At 40.8% G+C, this 15,705-nt stretch overlaps 1 protein-coding gene across 1 annotated transcript in view; it reads right to left on the bottom strand.

Annotated features, from left to right (window-relative positions):
* Positions 1-15,705, bottom strand: part of LOC111148307 (Rho guanine nucleotide exchange factor 28) — a 124,236-nt gene that overhangs the window by 24,156 nt on the left and 84,375 nt on the right. Inside the window, exons 24-27 of the mRNA XM_022504801.1 lie at positions 12,801-12,839; positions 12,656-12,703; positions 7,232-7,717; positions 5,833-6,133 (exon numbers count right to left, since the gene is read on the bottom strand). Of these exons, the coding sequence (XP_022360509.1) occupies positions 5,833-6,133; positions 7,232-7,717; positions 12,656-12,703; positions 12,801-12,839 (874 nt within the window). The remainder of the gene's footprint in view (positions 1-5,832; positions 6,134-7,231; positions 7,718-12,655; positions 12,704-12,800; positions 12,840-15,705) is intronic.

Genomic DNA, 15,705 nt, shown 5'->3' with positions numbered 1-15,705 from the left:
TAAAGCCACACAAGGGTGCCTAGATGGCTCAGTCCGTTAAGCAACTGCCTTCAGCTCAGGTCATGATCCCAGGATCCTGGCATCGAGCCCCACATCAGGCTCTCTGCTGTGTGGGAAGCCTGCTTCTCCTTCTCCCCGCCTTGTGCTCTCTAGCTCTCACTCTGTATCTAATAAATAAATAAAATCTTAAAAAAAAAAAAAAGAATAAAGCCACACCATATAGGAAAGGCCAAATGTGTAGTCCATAGACCACATATTTACATATATATTTACGTGAATGAATACATATTTATTTTTTTTCCTGCCCCCCCCCCTTGTTTTAAGCTAAGGATGACCCAAGCCCAGGCCAACCTCTGGAATCATTCATACCAAATGGACTCTCACTTCAGCAGCTTGTTGAAACCAAATTGGAACCCAGGGTGGGAATGAACAGGCAGCCGCATGGCTGGCTGGCTGCCTCTGTATCCACCCACCCGCTGGTTTTCCTCTCCTGCTGTGTACTGGGCTCTGTGTGCTAAGGCGGGCTGGCCCTGGCCCAGCTGGCTCCCACAGTCAACCTGCCCCCAGAGAACTATGCAATCAGGAAGCTGGCAGTCAGCACCGGGGGCTCACCAGGCCCTACAAGCAAATGCCATGTTTCCCTTTCCTAGTACAAAATCTGCAAAAGGCAAAAGTCAATCATCTACATTTGTCAGTGAGAAAGATTAAAATTAAGCCTCTGAGCCCAATTCTTTATAGTCTTGCCATGACATGGATTACCAAGAGCATGTAATACCATGATTTCCTTAAAAATGTTCCCAAAGTGATAGTCAAAATTCCATAGGAAGAAGAGTTGCCCAGTAACTTCCCAATAGATGCATCTGGACAAAAAGCTGAGGTCATCATGAATGTGTTCAACCATTCAGTTTTTAGTTCACTTAAGCAACTCAAAATAAAGCCATCTAGTATCCTTCCCATTCAGAGAGAACTCAAAGTTTTCAGAGCTTTTTAGTTAGGGCCTACGTTTGGAAATATGGTCTAATGAACCTATGGACTCAATATCGTCCACCCCACTCTCTACGTGTTGACATATGCGATTGATAACATATCAATAAGCAGAGGTAGATCATTTATCACAATTTTACAAGTTCAACTCACTTGCCTAAACAGGTAAAAAAGACTCACAATGTAGTTGCCAGTCTACAACAGTCTACTACAGTTCAACTTTGGCACATTAAAAAAAAAATTTTTAAATATTGCAATGAGAAAAATAATCATTTTATCTTGTGTTAAGGGCTAAACTTTTTCCCCTGCCAAATTCATATAATCTATTTCTACCCCCCATTACCTCAAAATGTATTTGGAGACAGAGCCTTCAAAGAGGTAATTAATTGAGGTAATTAGAGACCCTGCACCAATGTGAATGGTGTCCTTATAAGAGGAGGATGTTGGGACACAGACAGGTGCGGGGTAGGGGAAGCCAATGTGAAGACACAGGGAGAAGACAATCATCTACAAACCAAGGAGAAGCCCTCAGCAAAACCAACACTGCCCACACCTTGCTCTCAGACTTTCAGCTTCTAGAACTATGAGGAAATAAATTTCTGTTGTTTGAGCCTCCTAGTCTGTGGTCCTTTATTATGGCAGCCCTAGGAAACTAACACATTCCCCCTTTCAAATACACCTTTGTCCTTGGAGTTTATGGTATCCAATGCCAGTTGGACTTTTGTGAGAAATTGCCTGAAGGTCCTTGGCAAAGCTTCTTTCCACACATATTATACAAATAAGGTGCCCATTTCTGAATTACGGAATATTCTAAAAACATTAGAAATTATCATAGTCACTTCTTTAAAATTGTTACTTAAATACTAACTATAGTGTAGCTTTTTTTTTTTTGAAATTTTCTATTTTCTTTCCATACATAAAAAACATGTCAATGAAAGTTTAATACAGCTGTCTGTATTTAAAAGAAAAATTCCCAAGATGAAATATTCTGAATACAATGCTTTGAATTTTGACAATATTTTGATGGGCACCAAATCCTAATATGTACTAAAGAGAAACACTCAACACTCTTTTGGAATCCAAATTTAATAAAATTATTCTTCTGCCAATAGCTACATGACTAACACATAAAATTTGGCTCTTGATTTAAATTTTATCATATGCATGGCAAAATCATAACACTTTAACTACACTGAAGAGGAACTTTTTAGGCAATCTTCAAATACTGAGGTACAGATAAAAATATAACTGAAAAGAGAGACCAAGATTTCAGAGTAATTTCCATGCCATAAAGTGTTTTGTCTGGTGTTTAAGGAATAAGTCACATATAGACTAATGGATGCACTGTATAATTAGTTCTAGAATTCCAAAGCTAAGAGGGGGAAAAAAGTCACAAAAATATTTGTTTTGCCTTTAAGAATAGTAATAAAACTGAGCATTTCATGGGTCCAGTCACATAGAAATTGTCCTACAAGGACTATACTGTTGAAAGAAACTCAAATTTTCTGTGGTCTTATAGTCTTTTTGTAGTCTGTGTCCCTCAGAGGAGTGTAGATTAAGATCTTGAAACAAACCCCTCTTCCACTAAAAATCAAACACCAACTTGGATTTAATGCTCAAATACCCAAGACGTGTATTCATGAAACAACTTCTAAAAGTGGAGAGCAGAATTCTTTAAAGTGCTACCTTAAACAATATTTACAAGTAAGATGGGGTGATTATTAGGTGACATTAGAGAAACAAACCCTATTTAAGAAAATGGGCCTTATGGGAGAAAAGTGAAGCTAAATGATATTTAGGATATCTGAAGATGCTCAGAATCCATGCAAACAATGGCCACCACAGTTCCAAATACTTAGAAATATCTTCCAAATGGTAATACCCAAAAAGGGAGGAAGGGGAAGTAAACCACAAGAAAACAACAACAACAACAGTAACAACTGGCCCTTAACTGTGAACACCCTGCTGGGCATCACAGCAACATTTATTCCACTTCTACTGCAACTGCTACGAAAAGTACAATAAAACAGTTTTCTAGAAATCAGCCACATACAGTGTCCTGGTGAAGAGCGAGGGCTCCAGAGCCGGTCCTCCCAGGCTCTGTCTGGGGCTCTACCATTGAGTAGCTGTGGGACCTTGGACAAGTCACTGAACCTCTCCATACCTCAGTTTCCCACTGAGATGCAGAGAAGAACAGAGCCGTCCCCATGGACTATTGGATTGAACGCATTTCTCCCCAGAGAACTGCAGTACAGGGCTGGAAATTCAGTGTCCTGTAATTGTTGGCAGTGACATTGGTGGTAGGGTAAAGGAAAACCCAGTTACAACCCAAGTACAGTAAAATGGCTGGGGACATTGGACTGAACAAACCAATGAAAAGTCTACCGTCTATGACATCTAAACACATTCAAGAATCTAATTCACCAAAAAAAAAAAAAAAAAAAAAAGAATCTAATTTACACACCATTTTTCCCATCAGGTATACTGTTCTAGAGAGTCACGTGTCCACTGACCCCATGCCCACAGGACCAGATTGGGAAAAAGAACAAACCATCCTTTCAAAGAGTTGTCCTCACACAGCTGACCTTGGGGCCTACAGATAAAATCTTTAGCACAGCACTCACTCACGGAGGCTAAAGGCACATTTCCCAAAACACCAGCCAACCACATCAGAAGCAAGTTTTGTTGAGTCTGAATACCGTGAACCGTGTGTTCTTAGGAGTGGCAGCTGAGTGACCACTAGCCCCAAGACGCAGCGGCAGAATGCGACAGCGAACACGGACACGGCATCGTCCTGGACTCCAGCATCTGGACCACCACTCTCTCCACCTGCACACCTAGGCCACCTTCTGCCAGGAAGGCACTCTCCCCCCACCCCACCACCAGCACACATGGGGGGCCCGGGCGAAGTCCGGCAAAGACCACCATCAGCCACTTATTTTGCGCTGTCAACATTAAAAGCTGTGAACACACCAGCACGGTTTGAACAGTCGTATCTGGCCCTGGCCACCCTCCTAAGAACGTGTATCCAATTTTCATGCCACTTCTCTATCACCTCCTAATCTCCTTCTATTCTCTCCTCCAGAAACTGCTTAGCCTGTTTCGAGTAAACAAACATCAACAGTGTTTTCTGACCAGTGGCAAAACTCCAGTGCTGAACAGCACACACTGCATTCTGATCTAATCCCTACTTAGTACACACACCAGGATGTTCCCGAGAGACTCAGGCCAGAGTTGATTTTTCTCTCTTCTGCCAATGTCCTCGGTGTCCTTGGCCTCCGCTGGACGCACAAGAGCTGCAGCCTAAGTACATTTTCTCAGCATTTCCCTTGGCTCTAATTCCTTACATGTGGCGAGACTGGTTTTGGATATAATCACTGTTTATTTCCTTAGTACACTTTCTATCTCCTGCAAGGATGCTGCCAAATGTTTAAAAGCTTTATACCTTGAAGCCCAAGTCAACAGAAGAAGATGGGAGATACACAAAAAGGGAGAGATGCTTCTTTTAAACAAAAGCTGAATGTGGTTTAACTCAAACTGAGTTTTTGAATTCCACCAAATCAGGATGCAAAAACTGCCCTGACAAAAACATAAAAAACACCGTGAATAGCAACTTAATGAATCAACACAGGAAAGCAACATTTACCTAGAAAAAGCCTACTGCAATGTGGTCTCCATGATACGAAAGCTGCAAGATAATAAATGGGTTATGTCCTCTAAATTGTGCCTATTTTAAAAAAAATCCTGATGAACCATTCCATTTTATTTTTTTAATTTAAGGGATATTTGAAATGATGCTTTGAGGAGTGATTTCATCCTCTCCCAAATGCTGACAAGAAATAAGAATGTTCCAGGAGTGACTAAGTCATGCAAAGAATTATCCACTATGAAGAATTTGCATCTTTTAGATTAGTAATAGATCAACCCTCAGGCGGGGTCAGAATTATTACTCTCTGATTCTAAGCTGCTGAGTACCTTCAAAAGTCTCTGTTGCTGAAAACTCCTCCCGCTGACAAACTAAGAATATATGCGAAGCATGGCAACAAATCCGTGTCAAGTTCTGAAGATCTCTATACTACTGCTTGTTTTACATTTCTGAACGATTTTGCTGTCAGTGATTTATTTCACATCCATGTGGCCGGCCACTTGTTTATTCTATTGCATGCCATCTGTTTTTTGGTAGAGAGGTTTCAAGTTCTTCTCATTCCCTACTTCGTATCCCACAGAAAACAATTTATAGTAGACATAGATTTAAATCACTCAGATTCATGTGGCGTTGGTAACTCAAGCTGTCTTTCATTTATATTTGGCAAATGCTTTAATGGGATTAGCAAATTGTGTTATTATGAGATATAACACTTTTTTTTTTAAACAATGACAAATGATGTTAACAGTTTCATTTTGGGGGTGTTTAATAGCAGAAGAGATTTCACTAACATTAAAGGAAATTGCCTTTCCTTTAGAAAAGACCACAAGCCCTGTCTCTATGTTTTATTTCTGAGAGCCAGTGAGTATGCCTACTGGAGTGTGGTAGAGCGTACAGTAAGGAATGACTCTCCCTTACAAGTGAACCAACTTGGTAGTTATCATTTAACCCACAGATCTGAAAACCCTGTCTGGTCCCTACATCTTGGTGCCATCCTCACAGCCCTCTAACCACGTTCCAACTTTTCTAGAAGATGGCCTCAGACTTCACCCATGAGAAGTTTATGCCACAAACTCCAGCTCATCAGAACCAATTTATTCCCCTTCTAGGACTCACTTCGACTTGCTCTGAAGAAAAGCCAACCATTCAGAGAAACAGCTTCTTGCTGAAACCACACAGATGACATTTAAAGCGTTAATTACCATTTTTACAAGAATCCTTGCTGCTTGGGTGGAGAGGGGGTATCTGATGACAGGACCCAGCGGCTGTCCATAGTTCATGGTTGACATCCAAGGGCTGAGAAACGTCCAACTGGAGGTCTACTTGATTTTCACTAGTCCTTACCAAATCAGAATTAGCTATATTCTGGGGATAAGCGGCATCCTGATGGACACCTGATAGAGTCGATTGGTTGTAAGGGTTAAGTGACACTTGTACTAAAGCTTCATTAACGAAGAATGAATTTTCATGACACAAACTCTCGGATCGATTAAGTTCCATTACCTGTGCAAGAAAATACAGAAAAAAATACAATAATTTCTCTAGCAATTTGTGCAAGTTTTATAAAGCATTTATTTCTAATCATTTTAGCAATCAAGATTTTTAATAAGAGTCTTATATCCATCCCCTTTTAATGAGCTAGCATCAAAACTTCAATTTGGTGTGTCTAGCCTATCTTTAAAAACAAAGCAAAAGCAAGCAAACAAAAAACAAAAAACAAAAACAAAAACAGACAAAAAAAACCCCAGCAGTGGTACCTTTACTGAAGTGTTTCCACTTCAACAGAGAGCAGCATTTTCATTTTTGCTGACTAAAATGTTGAAAATATATGCATGAGGTATTTGCAATATATGCATCTGGTGTTTGCAATAAATATAATTTACCCAACTTGAAAGGAAAATCAGATGCAATGCAGACCTTTCTTAATCAAGTTTTGCCACTTTATGCACTATCAGTAAAAAGCATTCATGTGTTCAGAGTACAGCGAAGTAAACTCCTGGGGCAAATGGAACTGTCAAACATGAGGAGAAGGGGCACCAATAGAACACAATCCTCAGAAAGTTTTCAATATCCCGCCCAGCCACTCATACTCACTTAGTATACTAACATTAACTATTATTAGTTAACAGAACAGTACTGTACTTGCTAAACTCAGTACCTGTGGATGCACATTAATAGCTAATTGATCTGGTAAAAGGCCTATCTATACAAAACCCTGAAGACTAGATCACGCAAAGGGGTCCTTTAAGTCCAGGAAAGGTAGCGTGCTCCCAGCGAGCAGGGTGCCAGGACAAACTTTGCCTTCTTGGAGAACTCCCTTTCTGTGTTTCTTTCTTCAGGTAAGGGCGCCACAGAGTATACAACGAGCCCCCCATCCAACAGGACGTAGGTATTCCAAATTTCCCTGAGGTGAGTCAAGACACGTATGTACAGCCTTGGCAGGTTCCCAGTTTCTGCTCCCTACACATTAACTCTTAGGGGCTCTTCTCACAGTGGGCAAAAAGACAGGCATCAGATCAGTATCCCTGGAGTGACCATGACTAAACCCGCCCTTGAGAAGCTGCCTCATACACCGCGGCCGCAAGCAGGGAAGATCCGTACCTCTGTGCTTCCCGGAGAAAACGCCGCGGGAAGGCTACTCTGCCGCCCGTGTTTCCAACCACACAGCAGGCTCTGCTGGGCCCGCATCCTCTCCCTCTCCCTCTCCACCAGGCGCTGGCCCTCCCTCAGCCGCTCCAGGTTCTGTTGGTACTCCTGGAGCTGCTGGTCCAGCTCCCCGCGGGTCCTGAGCAACAGCTCCTCCTGTGACCGGCACTCCCTCTCGCGCTCCTGCAGCTGGCTGGCCTTGGCCTCCTGCTCCCGCTGCTGCTGGTCACACTGGCGGTGCCAGCGCCGCTGGTCCTGCTGGAACTGGGACTGCAGCTTGTGGATGTTGGCTAGCTCTTCCCGCTGCTTCTCCAGGTTGCGGTACTTCTCCTGGTCCTGGAAGGGGCTCCCTCGGAAGGACGGGCCGGGGGAGAGGCACTCCTGCTGCTGGAGAAGCAGCCTGTGGACCTGGATGTGGCTGTCCTGGATGGTCAAGGCGGCCTGTGAGAGCAGGAGAGGGGCAAACAGTCATGGCCTCCACGTGCTTGTTCTCCGGGGTTCCAATGACCTCCGAACACCAAAATCACAACCCCTTTCTTTCCTCTTAATATTCCTGTCCTTTCTAAGTTAGCTCCCCAGACTAACCTTGACATTCCGAAGAGGCTTATCCCACATTTTCTAGCAGGATGGCTTGAGAATTAATAAACCAACAAAAAAAGAAAAGAAAAAGGCACAAAAGCAACAGTCATCCCCTTTTTCGGAAATGTGTTTTGTTGCTGGTTGTTGTTAATATTTAAGCAAGCCTTTTGAGTAAGAATTCAGTACATAAATTCACAAGACTGCATTCCTGGTCTATGTCTCATTCTCTGAGGTCTCTCCACTCAATAATCCATGAGAACTTAAGATTCTATATAAGCCTGATAGTATCCTTCATTTGAGCCCCAAACCAAAAATTACTTAAGCTATATTACATACATGAAAACATAAAAATAAAAGTCAACCACTTGGAAACTTTTGGTAAATAATCTTTTTATAATGTAATGCCCAAGGACAGCCGTTAATTTCATATTGAGGAGATACGTAAGTGGTAAAGCTATCTCGTTACTGTTATTTCTTTGTATTATTGCAGGAAGGTCATACATAAAGTCCTAAGCTGAAATTCATTTGTTTAATAGATTGCTAACAGGAGGCTGGAATGATTAAGGGAACGTAGATATTCTAAAGCCCAGAGGACATTACCAACCAGATTAAAAAACCATTTGGAGTTACAGTATCTGCCTATGAAAAGTTTGGCAGCATCACAGGAAATAATTGCCAAGAAGGATTCCACAAAACCAAAAAGAAAGGAAAAAAATCTCTGTGAATGCCCTTAGAAGCTTTTAATTTTGTAAGTTCCCATTTAAAGCACAAAGAAACACAAAAGGGACAAATTGAAAATGGCCACATACTGGGTATGTATGTGTGTTTTGACTCGCAATGAAAAATTATTACTCTCCCAGGGATAAATTCACATTTTTCTTTCCTAAGAATTTTTAAAACTGTCCATGTAACAGATGCTGGGAATACGGGGATTTGACTAGTAGTTCTTTGTTAGATCAACAGTTCCCCCATACTTTTGAAGGTTAAAGAATGCAAAGAAATTTTAAATTAGTACTTGTCTTAGAATAAGATTCAAAAATGAATTTGTTGTAGCCTTTTGAAATAAAATTCACGTTTTTATAATTGAAAACTTACTTTAAAAATTCCAAAACTCACACGAATATTTAATTAAAGTCTTTTAGAAATTATTAAAAAGAGAACAATGATTATCATTGAAAATAGGTACTAATTATATTTAAATACAAAATAATTAGCACGTAAATAACCATTCAGGGCTCTGCTGACTTGGCTAGAGCAAACTGTAGACTGCACATTTATTAATTTTAATAAATTTCAAGGGCATCAATACAGCAAAACAAACAAAAATCCAGCATTTTGTATATTGAAACTATCATGGGAGAAGACTACACTCATGAAAAGTTCACAGTATGCTAAGTAAGTGCCACCAGGAAACTTTCTTCATGTCTACCCAACATGTGAGATGCGACCACTCTCCTCTCTCACATGGAGGTGACCCTGAAGACTGGATATTCATTTTCACATTTGCACTTGATACTTAGATCTAGGAAAGACACTAGCACTTGCTTTTCAAATTTAGGAAAATTCCCAATTTGCTCTCTCAACTTTTGTCTTCTCCTTTCCACCTCCCCTCCATCTCTAACTCTGCTCCCCTAATATTGGGATCAAATTTCATTTACATCTGATTTGAAAATGCATATGTAAAAACTTCAATCATGCTTAAGAGATTCAGCTTCAAAAGAGATGAATGCCCCACGAACAGACATCTTCCAGAGCCCACATCCTCAGACCCGCTCAAAAGTGGTTAAGAGAATCCACTGTAGAATTTGCTATCTCCCTTCAATCTAATGTTGTGCAAAAATTAGGTCATTTTGGTAAGCATTCCCGAACCCTGAATCCACAAAGCATGGCATTCAATACTGAAAAGAAGAGAGACGACCTGTGAATGTTTTCATCAGGCAACACAAGCTGAGATAATGTTTTCATCTCCCAAAAGTTAGTCAACTATGCTCAAACTATAGCCATTTCTCAGTTAAAATGTAAAAGAAGGAATGTTAGTTTTCTATGATAAATCAGCTCTAAGATCTACCCCAGACCAACATGCTTAATGTCAGACACCGAAGGATTCCCATTAGATCTTGCCGAGACAAGGAAGCCTGCTATTGTCACACTTACTTACAACATTTCTAGAAGACAAAGTTAAAGCCAAGAAAATCAAATTGATGTCAGCACTGAAGAATAGCCATACTACTACTTTCAAATTTTAACATTCTATCTGGAACAGTCCAAAGAATAGAACTGCTAAACACAAACATCTTCTTCTAATCTAAAGTAAGAGATGACAAACAGCATGTTCTCCAACAAGGAGACTGTTTACTTCAAAAGTGACGGTTCTCTCCAATTTTGTTCATAAATAGGAAATTTTAATTTATCAGCCCTGGTATGAGGATACGAAACTTGTCAGAGTGATTCAAATCCCTTAGGAAAGAATATATAGGAAAGCATAGAAAAATAGTAAGAAGAGACTATCACTGTCATATATTCAAATATAACCTAAAACTTTAATTATTAAGATAGGGGTACTAGAGCAATAGGCAGATGGTCAATAAAAGAAAGAAGTCTTGATGCAAAGCATAAATAAGAAAACATCAAATGCAGCATGACTTTACATTGTTTTCAGGTGAAAACTCAAAGTCAGACTTACTTTTAATCTTCTTTTAATATTCAACAGGTCAAAGGTACGAAGTAGGAATGGCTAATAAACCAGGGGCAGGGGGGAGGAGTTTAGTTCCAATAGCAACCAAAGAAATGAAAAATAAGGTAATCAGATACCTTGATCTATTTTCAAATTGAGGAGGGGAGAGGGATGTTGATGGGTTTGATTATTTGGGGTAGTAGCTATTAAAAAGCCTAAAAAAATAATTCTAGCCATTTATCCTAAGGAAACACTCAGCTGTGTTCAAAGAGCTTAGTGTGCAAGAATATCTAACAGACCTAATTAATACAGAATTGTAGCTACAAAGAACTGGATATATGCCATAGACTTGAATATTACACAGCCACCAAAAATTGTGCTACAGAGTAATAGCTGAATGAATAGAAAGGTACATGTTAAAGTAGAGTATATAGAAAATGATTCTAAAAAACTGGAGGGAGGAGCACCTGGGTGGGTCAGGAGGTTAAGCATCCAACTCTTTTTTTTTTGTTTTGTTTTGGTTGTTTTTTTTTTTAATAATTTTATTTTATTTTTATTTATTTATTTTTGTTTCTTTTTAGCGTAACAGTATTCATTGTTTTTGCACCACACCCAGTGCTCCATGCAACCCGTGCCCTCTCCAATACCCACCACCTGGTTCCCCCAACCTCCCACCCCCCGCCCCTTCAAAACCCTCAGATTGTTTTTCAGAGTCCATAGTCTCTCATGGTTCACCTCCCCTTCCAATTTCCCYCAACTCCCTTCTCCTCTCCATCTCCCCTTGTCCTCCATGCTATTTGTTATGCTCCACAAATAAGTGAAACCATATGATAATTGACTCTCTCTGCTTGACTTATTTCACTCAGCATAATCTCTTCCAGTCCCGTCCATGTTGATACAAAAGTTGGGTATCCATCCTTTCTGATGGAGGCATAATACTCCATAGTGTATATGGACCACATCTTCCTTATCCATTCGTCCATTGAAGGGCATCTTGGTTCTTTCCACAGTTTGGCGACTGTGGCCATTGCTGCTATAAGCATTGGGGTACAGATGGCCCTTCTTTTCACTACATCTGTATCTTTGGGGTAAATACCCAGTAGTGCAATTGCAGGGTCATAGGGAAGCTCTATTTTTAATTTCTTGAGGAATCTCCACACTGTTTTCCAAAGTGACAAGCATCCAACTCTTGATTTCAGATCAGGTCCTGATCTCAGGTTCATGGGATCAAGTCCCATGTCCGGATCTGCACTTGACACGGAACCTGCCTGAGAATCTCTCTCCCCCTCTCCTTTCACCCTTCCCCCCACTCAAGCTCTCTCTAAAATAAATAAACAAATAAAATCTTAGGGAAAAAAACTGGAGGGGTATATACCAACATCACAATAGTAATTCTCTCTGTAGAATCACAAGCCATTTTATTTACTTACATCCTCAAATTTTTCTACCAATTTATACTTAACATTAGCATTGCTTTCATCTTATTAAAATGCTTTTAATCCAAGGCTTGGATCTGGCCTCTCTTGTGCATGAACTAAGGGATCATCCCTGTAATCCTAAATGCAAGCACAGTTTTTATGTCTGTCTCTCTGTGAAAGACAGTGAGCCACCCGATGGCAGGCTTTGTGCCCCATCAGCCTTTGTGTACCCAGCCCTTAGCACAGTGTCCGGCACAGAGAGATTGCCGGGGGAATGAACAAACAAAAGAATGAAGGAACTCCTGAATTATTTAACTGCTCTAAAGGCCCCAGTCCACAGGAGAAAGTGAAAAAAGTTTAGGTGCGAATTTAAGTTTTCACCAGAAAATGTGAAGCCAGGCTACGCTCACCTAAGAGTTTCACCATAAACTTCAAGCCAGATCACAGTCATCCATATTTTTCAAAGATATGAACTGTTTTATGGTTTCAGAGAAGAATGGTCTAAAAAGCAGGAGTCTTGCCTCATGATTACAAAACCAGGTGAAATTCCAAGCAACTAGTAGAGCTACACTTTGGGAATTGGCATTCTTTTAAGATCATTCGCCACCTCTCAGACATTCTAATTTTTAATGTCTGGGAATCATCTAGTAAAATACATTGCATTAAGAGAAACGTTCCCAAGGTCAAAGATCAGAGGAGCACAGTTACCTGAAGGCTATAGAGGAGACGGGTTAAGTTCTGTATCGCTTGTATAATCTGAAAGATAAGATCATAAGTGTCAAATTCTTGAAAAAGCGCTCATTATCTGAAACTAAAGAGAGGATGATGATAATTTCAAGTGTGTAGAGCTCACCTCTGACTGTGAAGAAACTGGGAAACTTCTATATTCCACCTAAAATATGTAAAAAATAAGAAAATGAATAATCGCTCTACTTTTGAAAACCTGCACTTAGAGTTCCAAAATCTCTGACCTCAGGTAAATCACTTCACTCCCCCTAAACTCTTCTATAGTGACCCTCTTTCTGGCCAGAAATCAAAGCCTACAGAATTAAACAACCCCTTGATGAAAGCCCCATCTGTGCAAACTCTGGATTTGAGACGCATGGCAACTTTTCACCCAAACATCCCTTTAAAAAAACAACAAGGGATGACAGTAAGGAAGCTCTGCACTCTCTCAGTAAGGGACAATATTTACCTTATGGAAACCACACCGTCAGCTGAGCTCTCCGTGCCCAGACTGAAGTTGGCCTTCGGGCCAGGCTGCGCCCATGCATCCTGAGGCCAGATTTAGAAGTTCGAGGACATCATGCGTGAGTTCTAGCTCCCTGTCTCCATGCTGAAGATTCACAAAGCCAAAACAGCCAGCGGTTGGGAGAGGAAACCCAGACCCAGAAGGGGCCCAAGGGTCAGCACCTAGCTGGTCTGCTCGAGATCCTACTCTGAGAGCTCAGTGGAAACATCTGTGATCGCCTTAGGAAAAGCACTATCAGCAGAGGCCATGAGTGGGGCTGGAGACCACCTGCTCCTGGGGGATGGGGGTCTGTTTCATTCTTTGTCTCCCTAATGCACACATTAGAGACACATGTGGACAGTGAGGCTTTCTGGTTTCCAGGATTGAACTGAACATTTGTCTATTCATTTATTACCTTTCTTCTTTCACTAGGATGTAAGCCCCTGAGTAGTAGGGCTTCTTACATGTATTCAGTGCTGTTATCTACAAATGTAACAGTGATGTCCAGCATGTAAGGACATTCACACTCCATTCCCTAAATAAATATCATGCATCCATTATATACTCCACTCCTTGTGCTATGGGAGATCACCAAATTCCCTGCCTTCCTAGAACCTATGGTCCCCTGTACATTGCTTGCTCTTATCTGAGCAGCTTTACACTGAAGCCACAAGAAACAGTCAGCTGTGGTAATGTTCTTGGGTAACTCTGGACTTGTAAATGCAGGCAGTGGACTTCAGTGCAGGCTGGTGAAGCTTTGAGGGATAGCCAGATCCCTTCTTCCTGTCCCTCCCCCACACTCTTCCCCATACTGCCCATAAAAGATTTATTTACTGACCAGAACCTCTAAGATAGGAAGGACAAAGGATGGAAAAGGACATGAAGTTTAGAGTCATTAGGCCTGTGCCTAGAACCACCCCCCCTTCCCCATCCCCCATGATACTGGACTAAGAACCCCCATTCTCTAGTGAGTTCTACAGTTCTCTCCCCTCTTGTGGTTTGGTCCCTGCTTCACAGTCATTACCTTTGTAATAAGGAAATCATATGCTATAGAATTTTTATACTCTATACAAATTAGAAACATAGAAATGAGCTGAATTATGTTACATGTGGTTACTTATTTCCAAGAACAGTGAAGTTTGATACCAGACATGCTTAAGGTCCTATTTTTCATGGAGCTGGTCTGCCACCTTGTGGTGTGTGTGCGCATAACCGCAGCTAGTGATTGACACACCGGGTATTTTTCGGTTAAAATTCTTTCAGAAAAATGTATTTTTTAAACCTTACCTGATCAAAGAAGCTAACTATAAAATATCCATCACACTTTTTTTTAAATGTTTGATTTCAGGCGATCCTGTTCTTTTTGTCAGTTCATTTTCTCAAATGCCTTATTAAAATTCTTCCAGAGAGGTTCACCCCATGGTTCACCCACCAAATGAGGGGGACCTACACACTCATTTCACTTACCTGTTACTGAACCATGGAAGGAAAAAAGACCTTAGGGGTAGGAGCCACCACGATTTCCATTCAAGAAAAAACTATTAACTAACTAACCAGCCCTCCTCTCTCTCCCTTCCTCTAGGACAAAGGCAGTTGGAAGCAACAGACTGAAAAGTGAAGTCCACACTGAAAAGGAGGAAAAAAGTTGGAATGTTTTAAGAAGAAATAAGTCAGAAAGCTTACAGTCAGAGTAAGCAGAATAAAATATTGCATTCCTGTTTTTATTTTGGCTTATGACTTCTTAAAAAAAATATTAAGTAACAGCCATATCTCCTACGGATTTTTAAAAAACTTTGGACTTGGTGTCTCAGTCATATATCATAAATGCAAATATATATAATATATAAATTATTACATAAATATATGACATATGTCATTTTTCCACATGAGCACATACTGGTATCTGGTAATGAGTCTAACGTGATTTTAGAAAAAAACTAAAACTCTTGAGCCCCAGCCCACCCTGGGGAGGCCAACTAACCACCTCCCAATATCCTATTCTTATTCCCAATTTCTGACAACTCAGATTCATTTGAAGTGAAGAGGAAGTTCCCTGCATTTAGTTTTTCAATGAGCATCACAACCTAAGTGTAAACTATGTCCCACCCCCACTTCCCCCAAAGGCATTTGGAACCACTTTGCCCCAAGCAAAATGTGGTCAGGTTGACTAAAAAGTCTCACAAAAAAGTAGGTGACCAAGTGGGTAGAGAGAGGAAAACAATCTGAAAAGACAGGAAGGTAAAAGAAAGTGAAAGCAGCAATAGGAGTCCAAGTCCACATTATTTCCGCCACTTAGCACCACCTGGCTGCCTTAAGGACACCGCTGGCTGCCAGGACCACCTCCCGGCCAAGGGCCACTAAGTGTGGTGGGTGACAAGCTAGAGCTTAGCAGGGAGAAAGGCAGAAGGGAGACCAGAAGTAAGAGTGCGCAGACACACAAACATTCGAGTTTTAAATCCTTTTAATAACGTTGAAATAGTTTCTTTGTTTACACCTACATGATAGAGGCAGAGCAAGAACATTTTGA

The sequence above is a fragment of the Enhydra lutris genome, unplaced genomic scaffold, assembly GCF_002288905.1.
Source record: "Enhydra lutris kenyoni isolate GAN:26980312 unplaced genomic scaffold, ASM228890v2 scaffoldscaffold19, whole genome shotgun sequence".
Lineage (NCBI taxonomy): Eukaryota > Metazoa > Chordata > Mammalia > Carnivora > Mustelidae > Enhydra > Enhydra lutris.
This window is presented reverse-complemented; position numbering and strand designations above follow the sequence as displayed.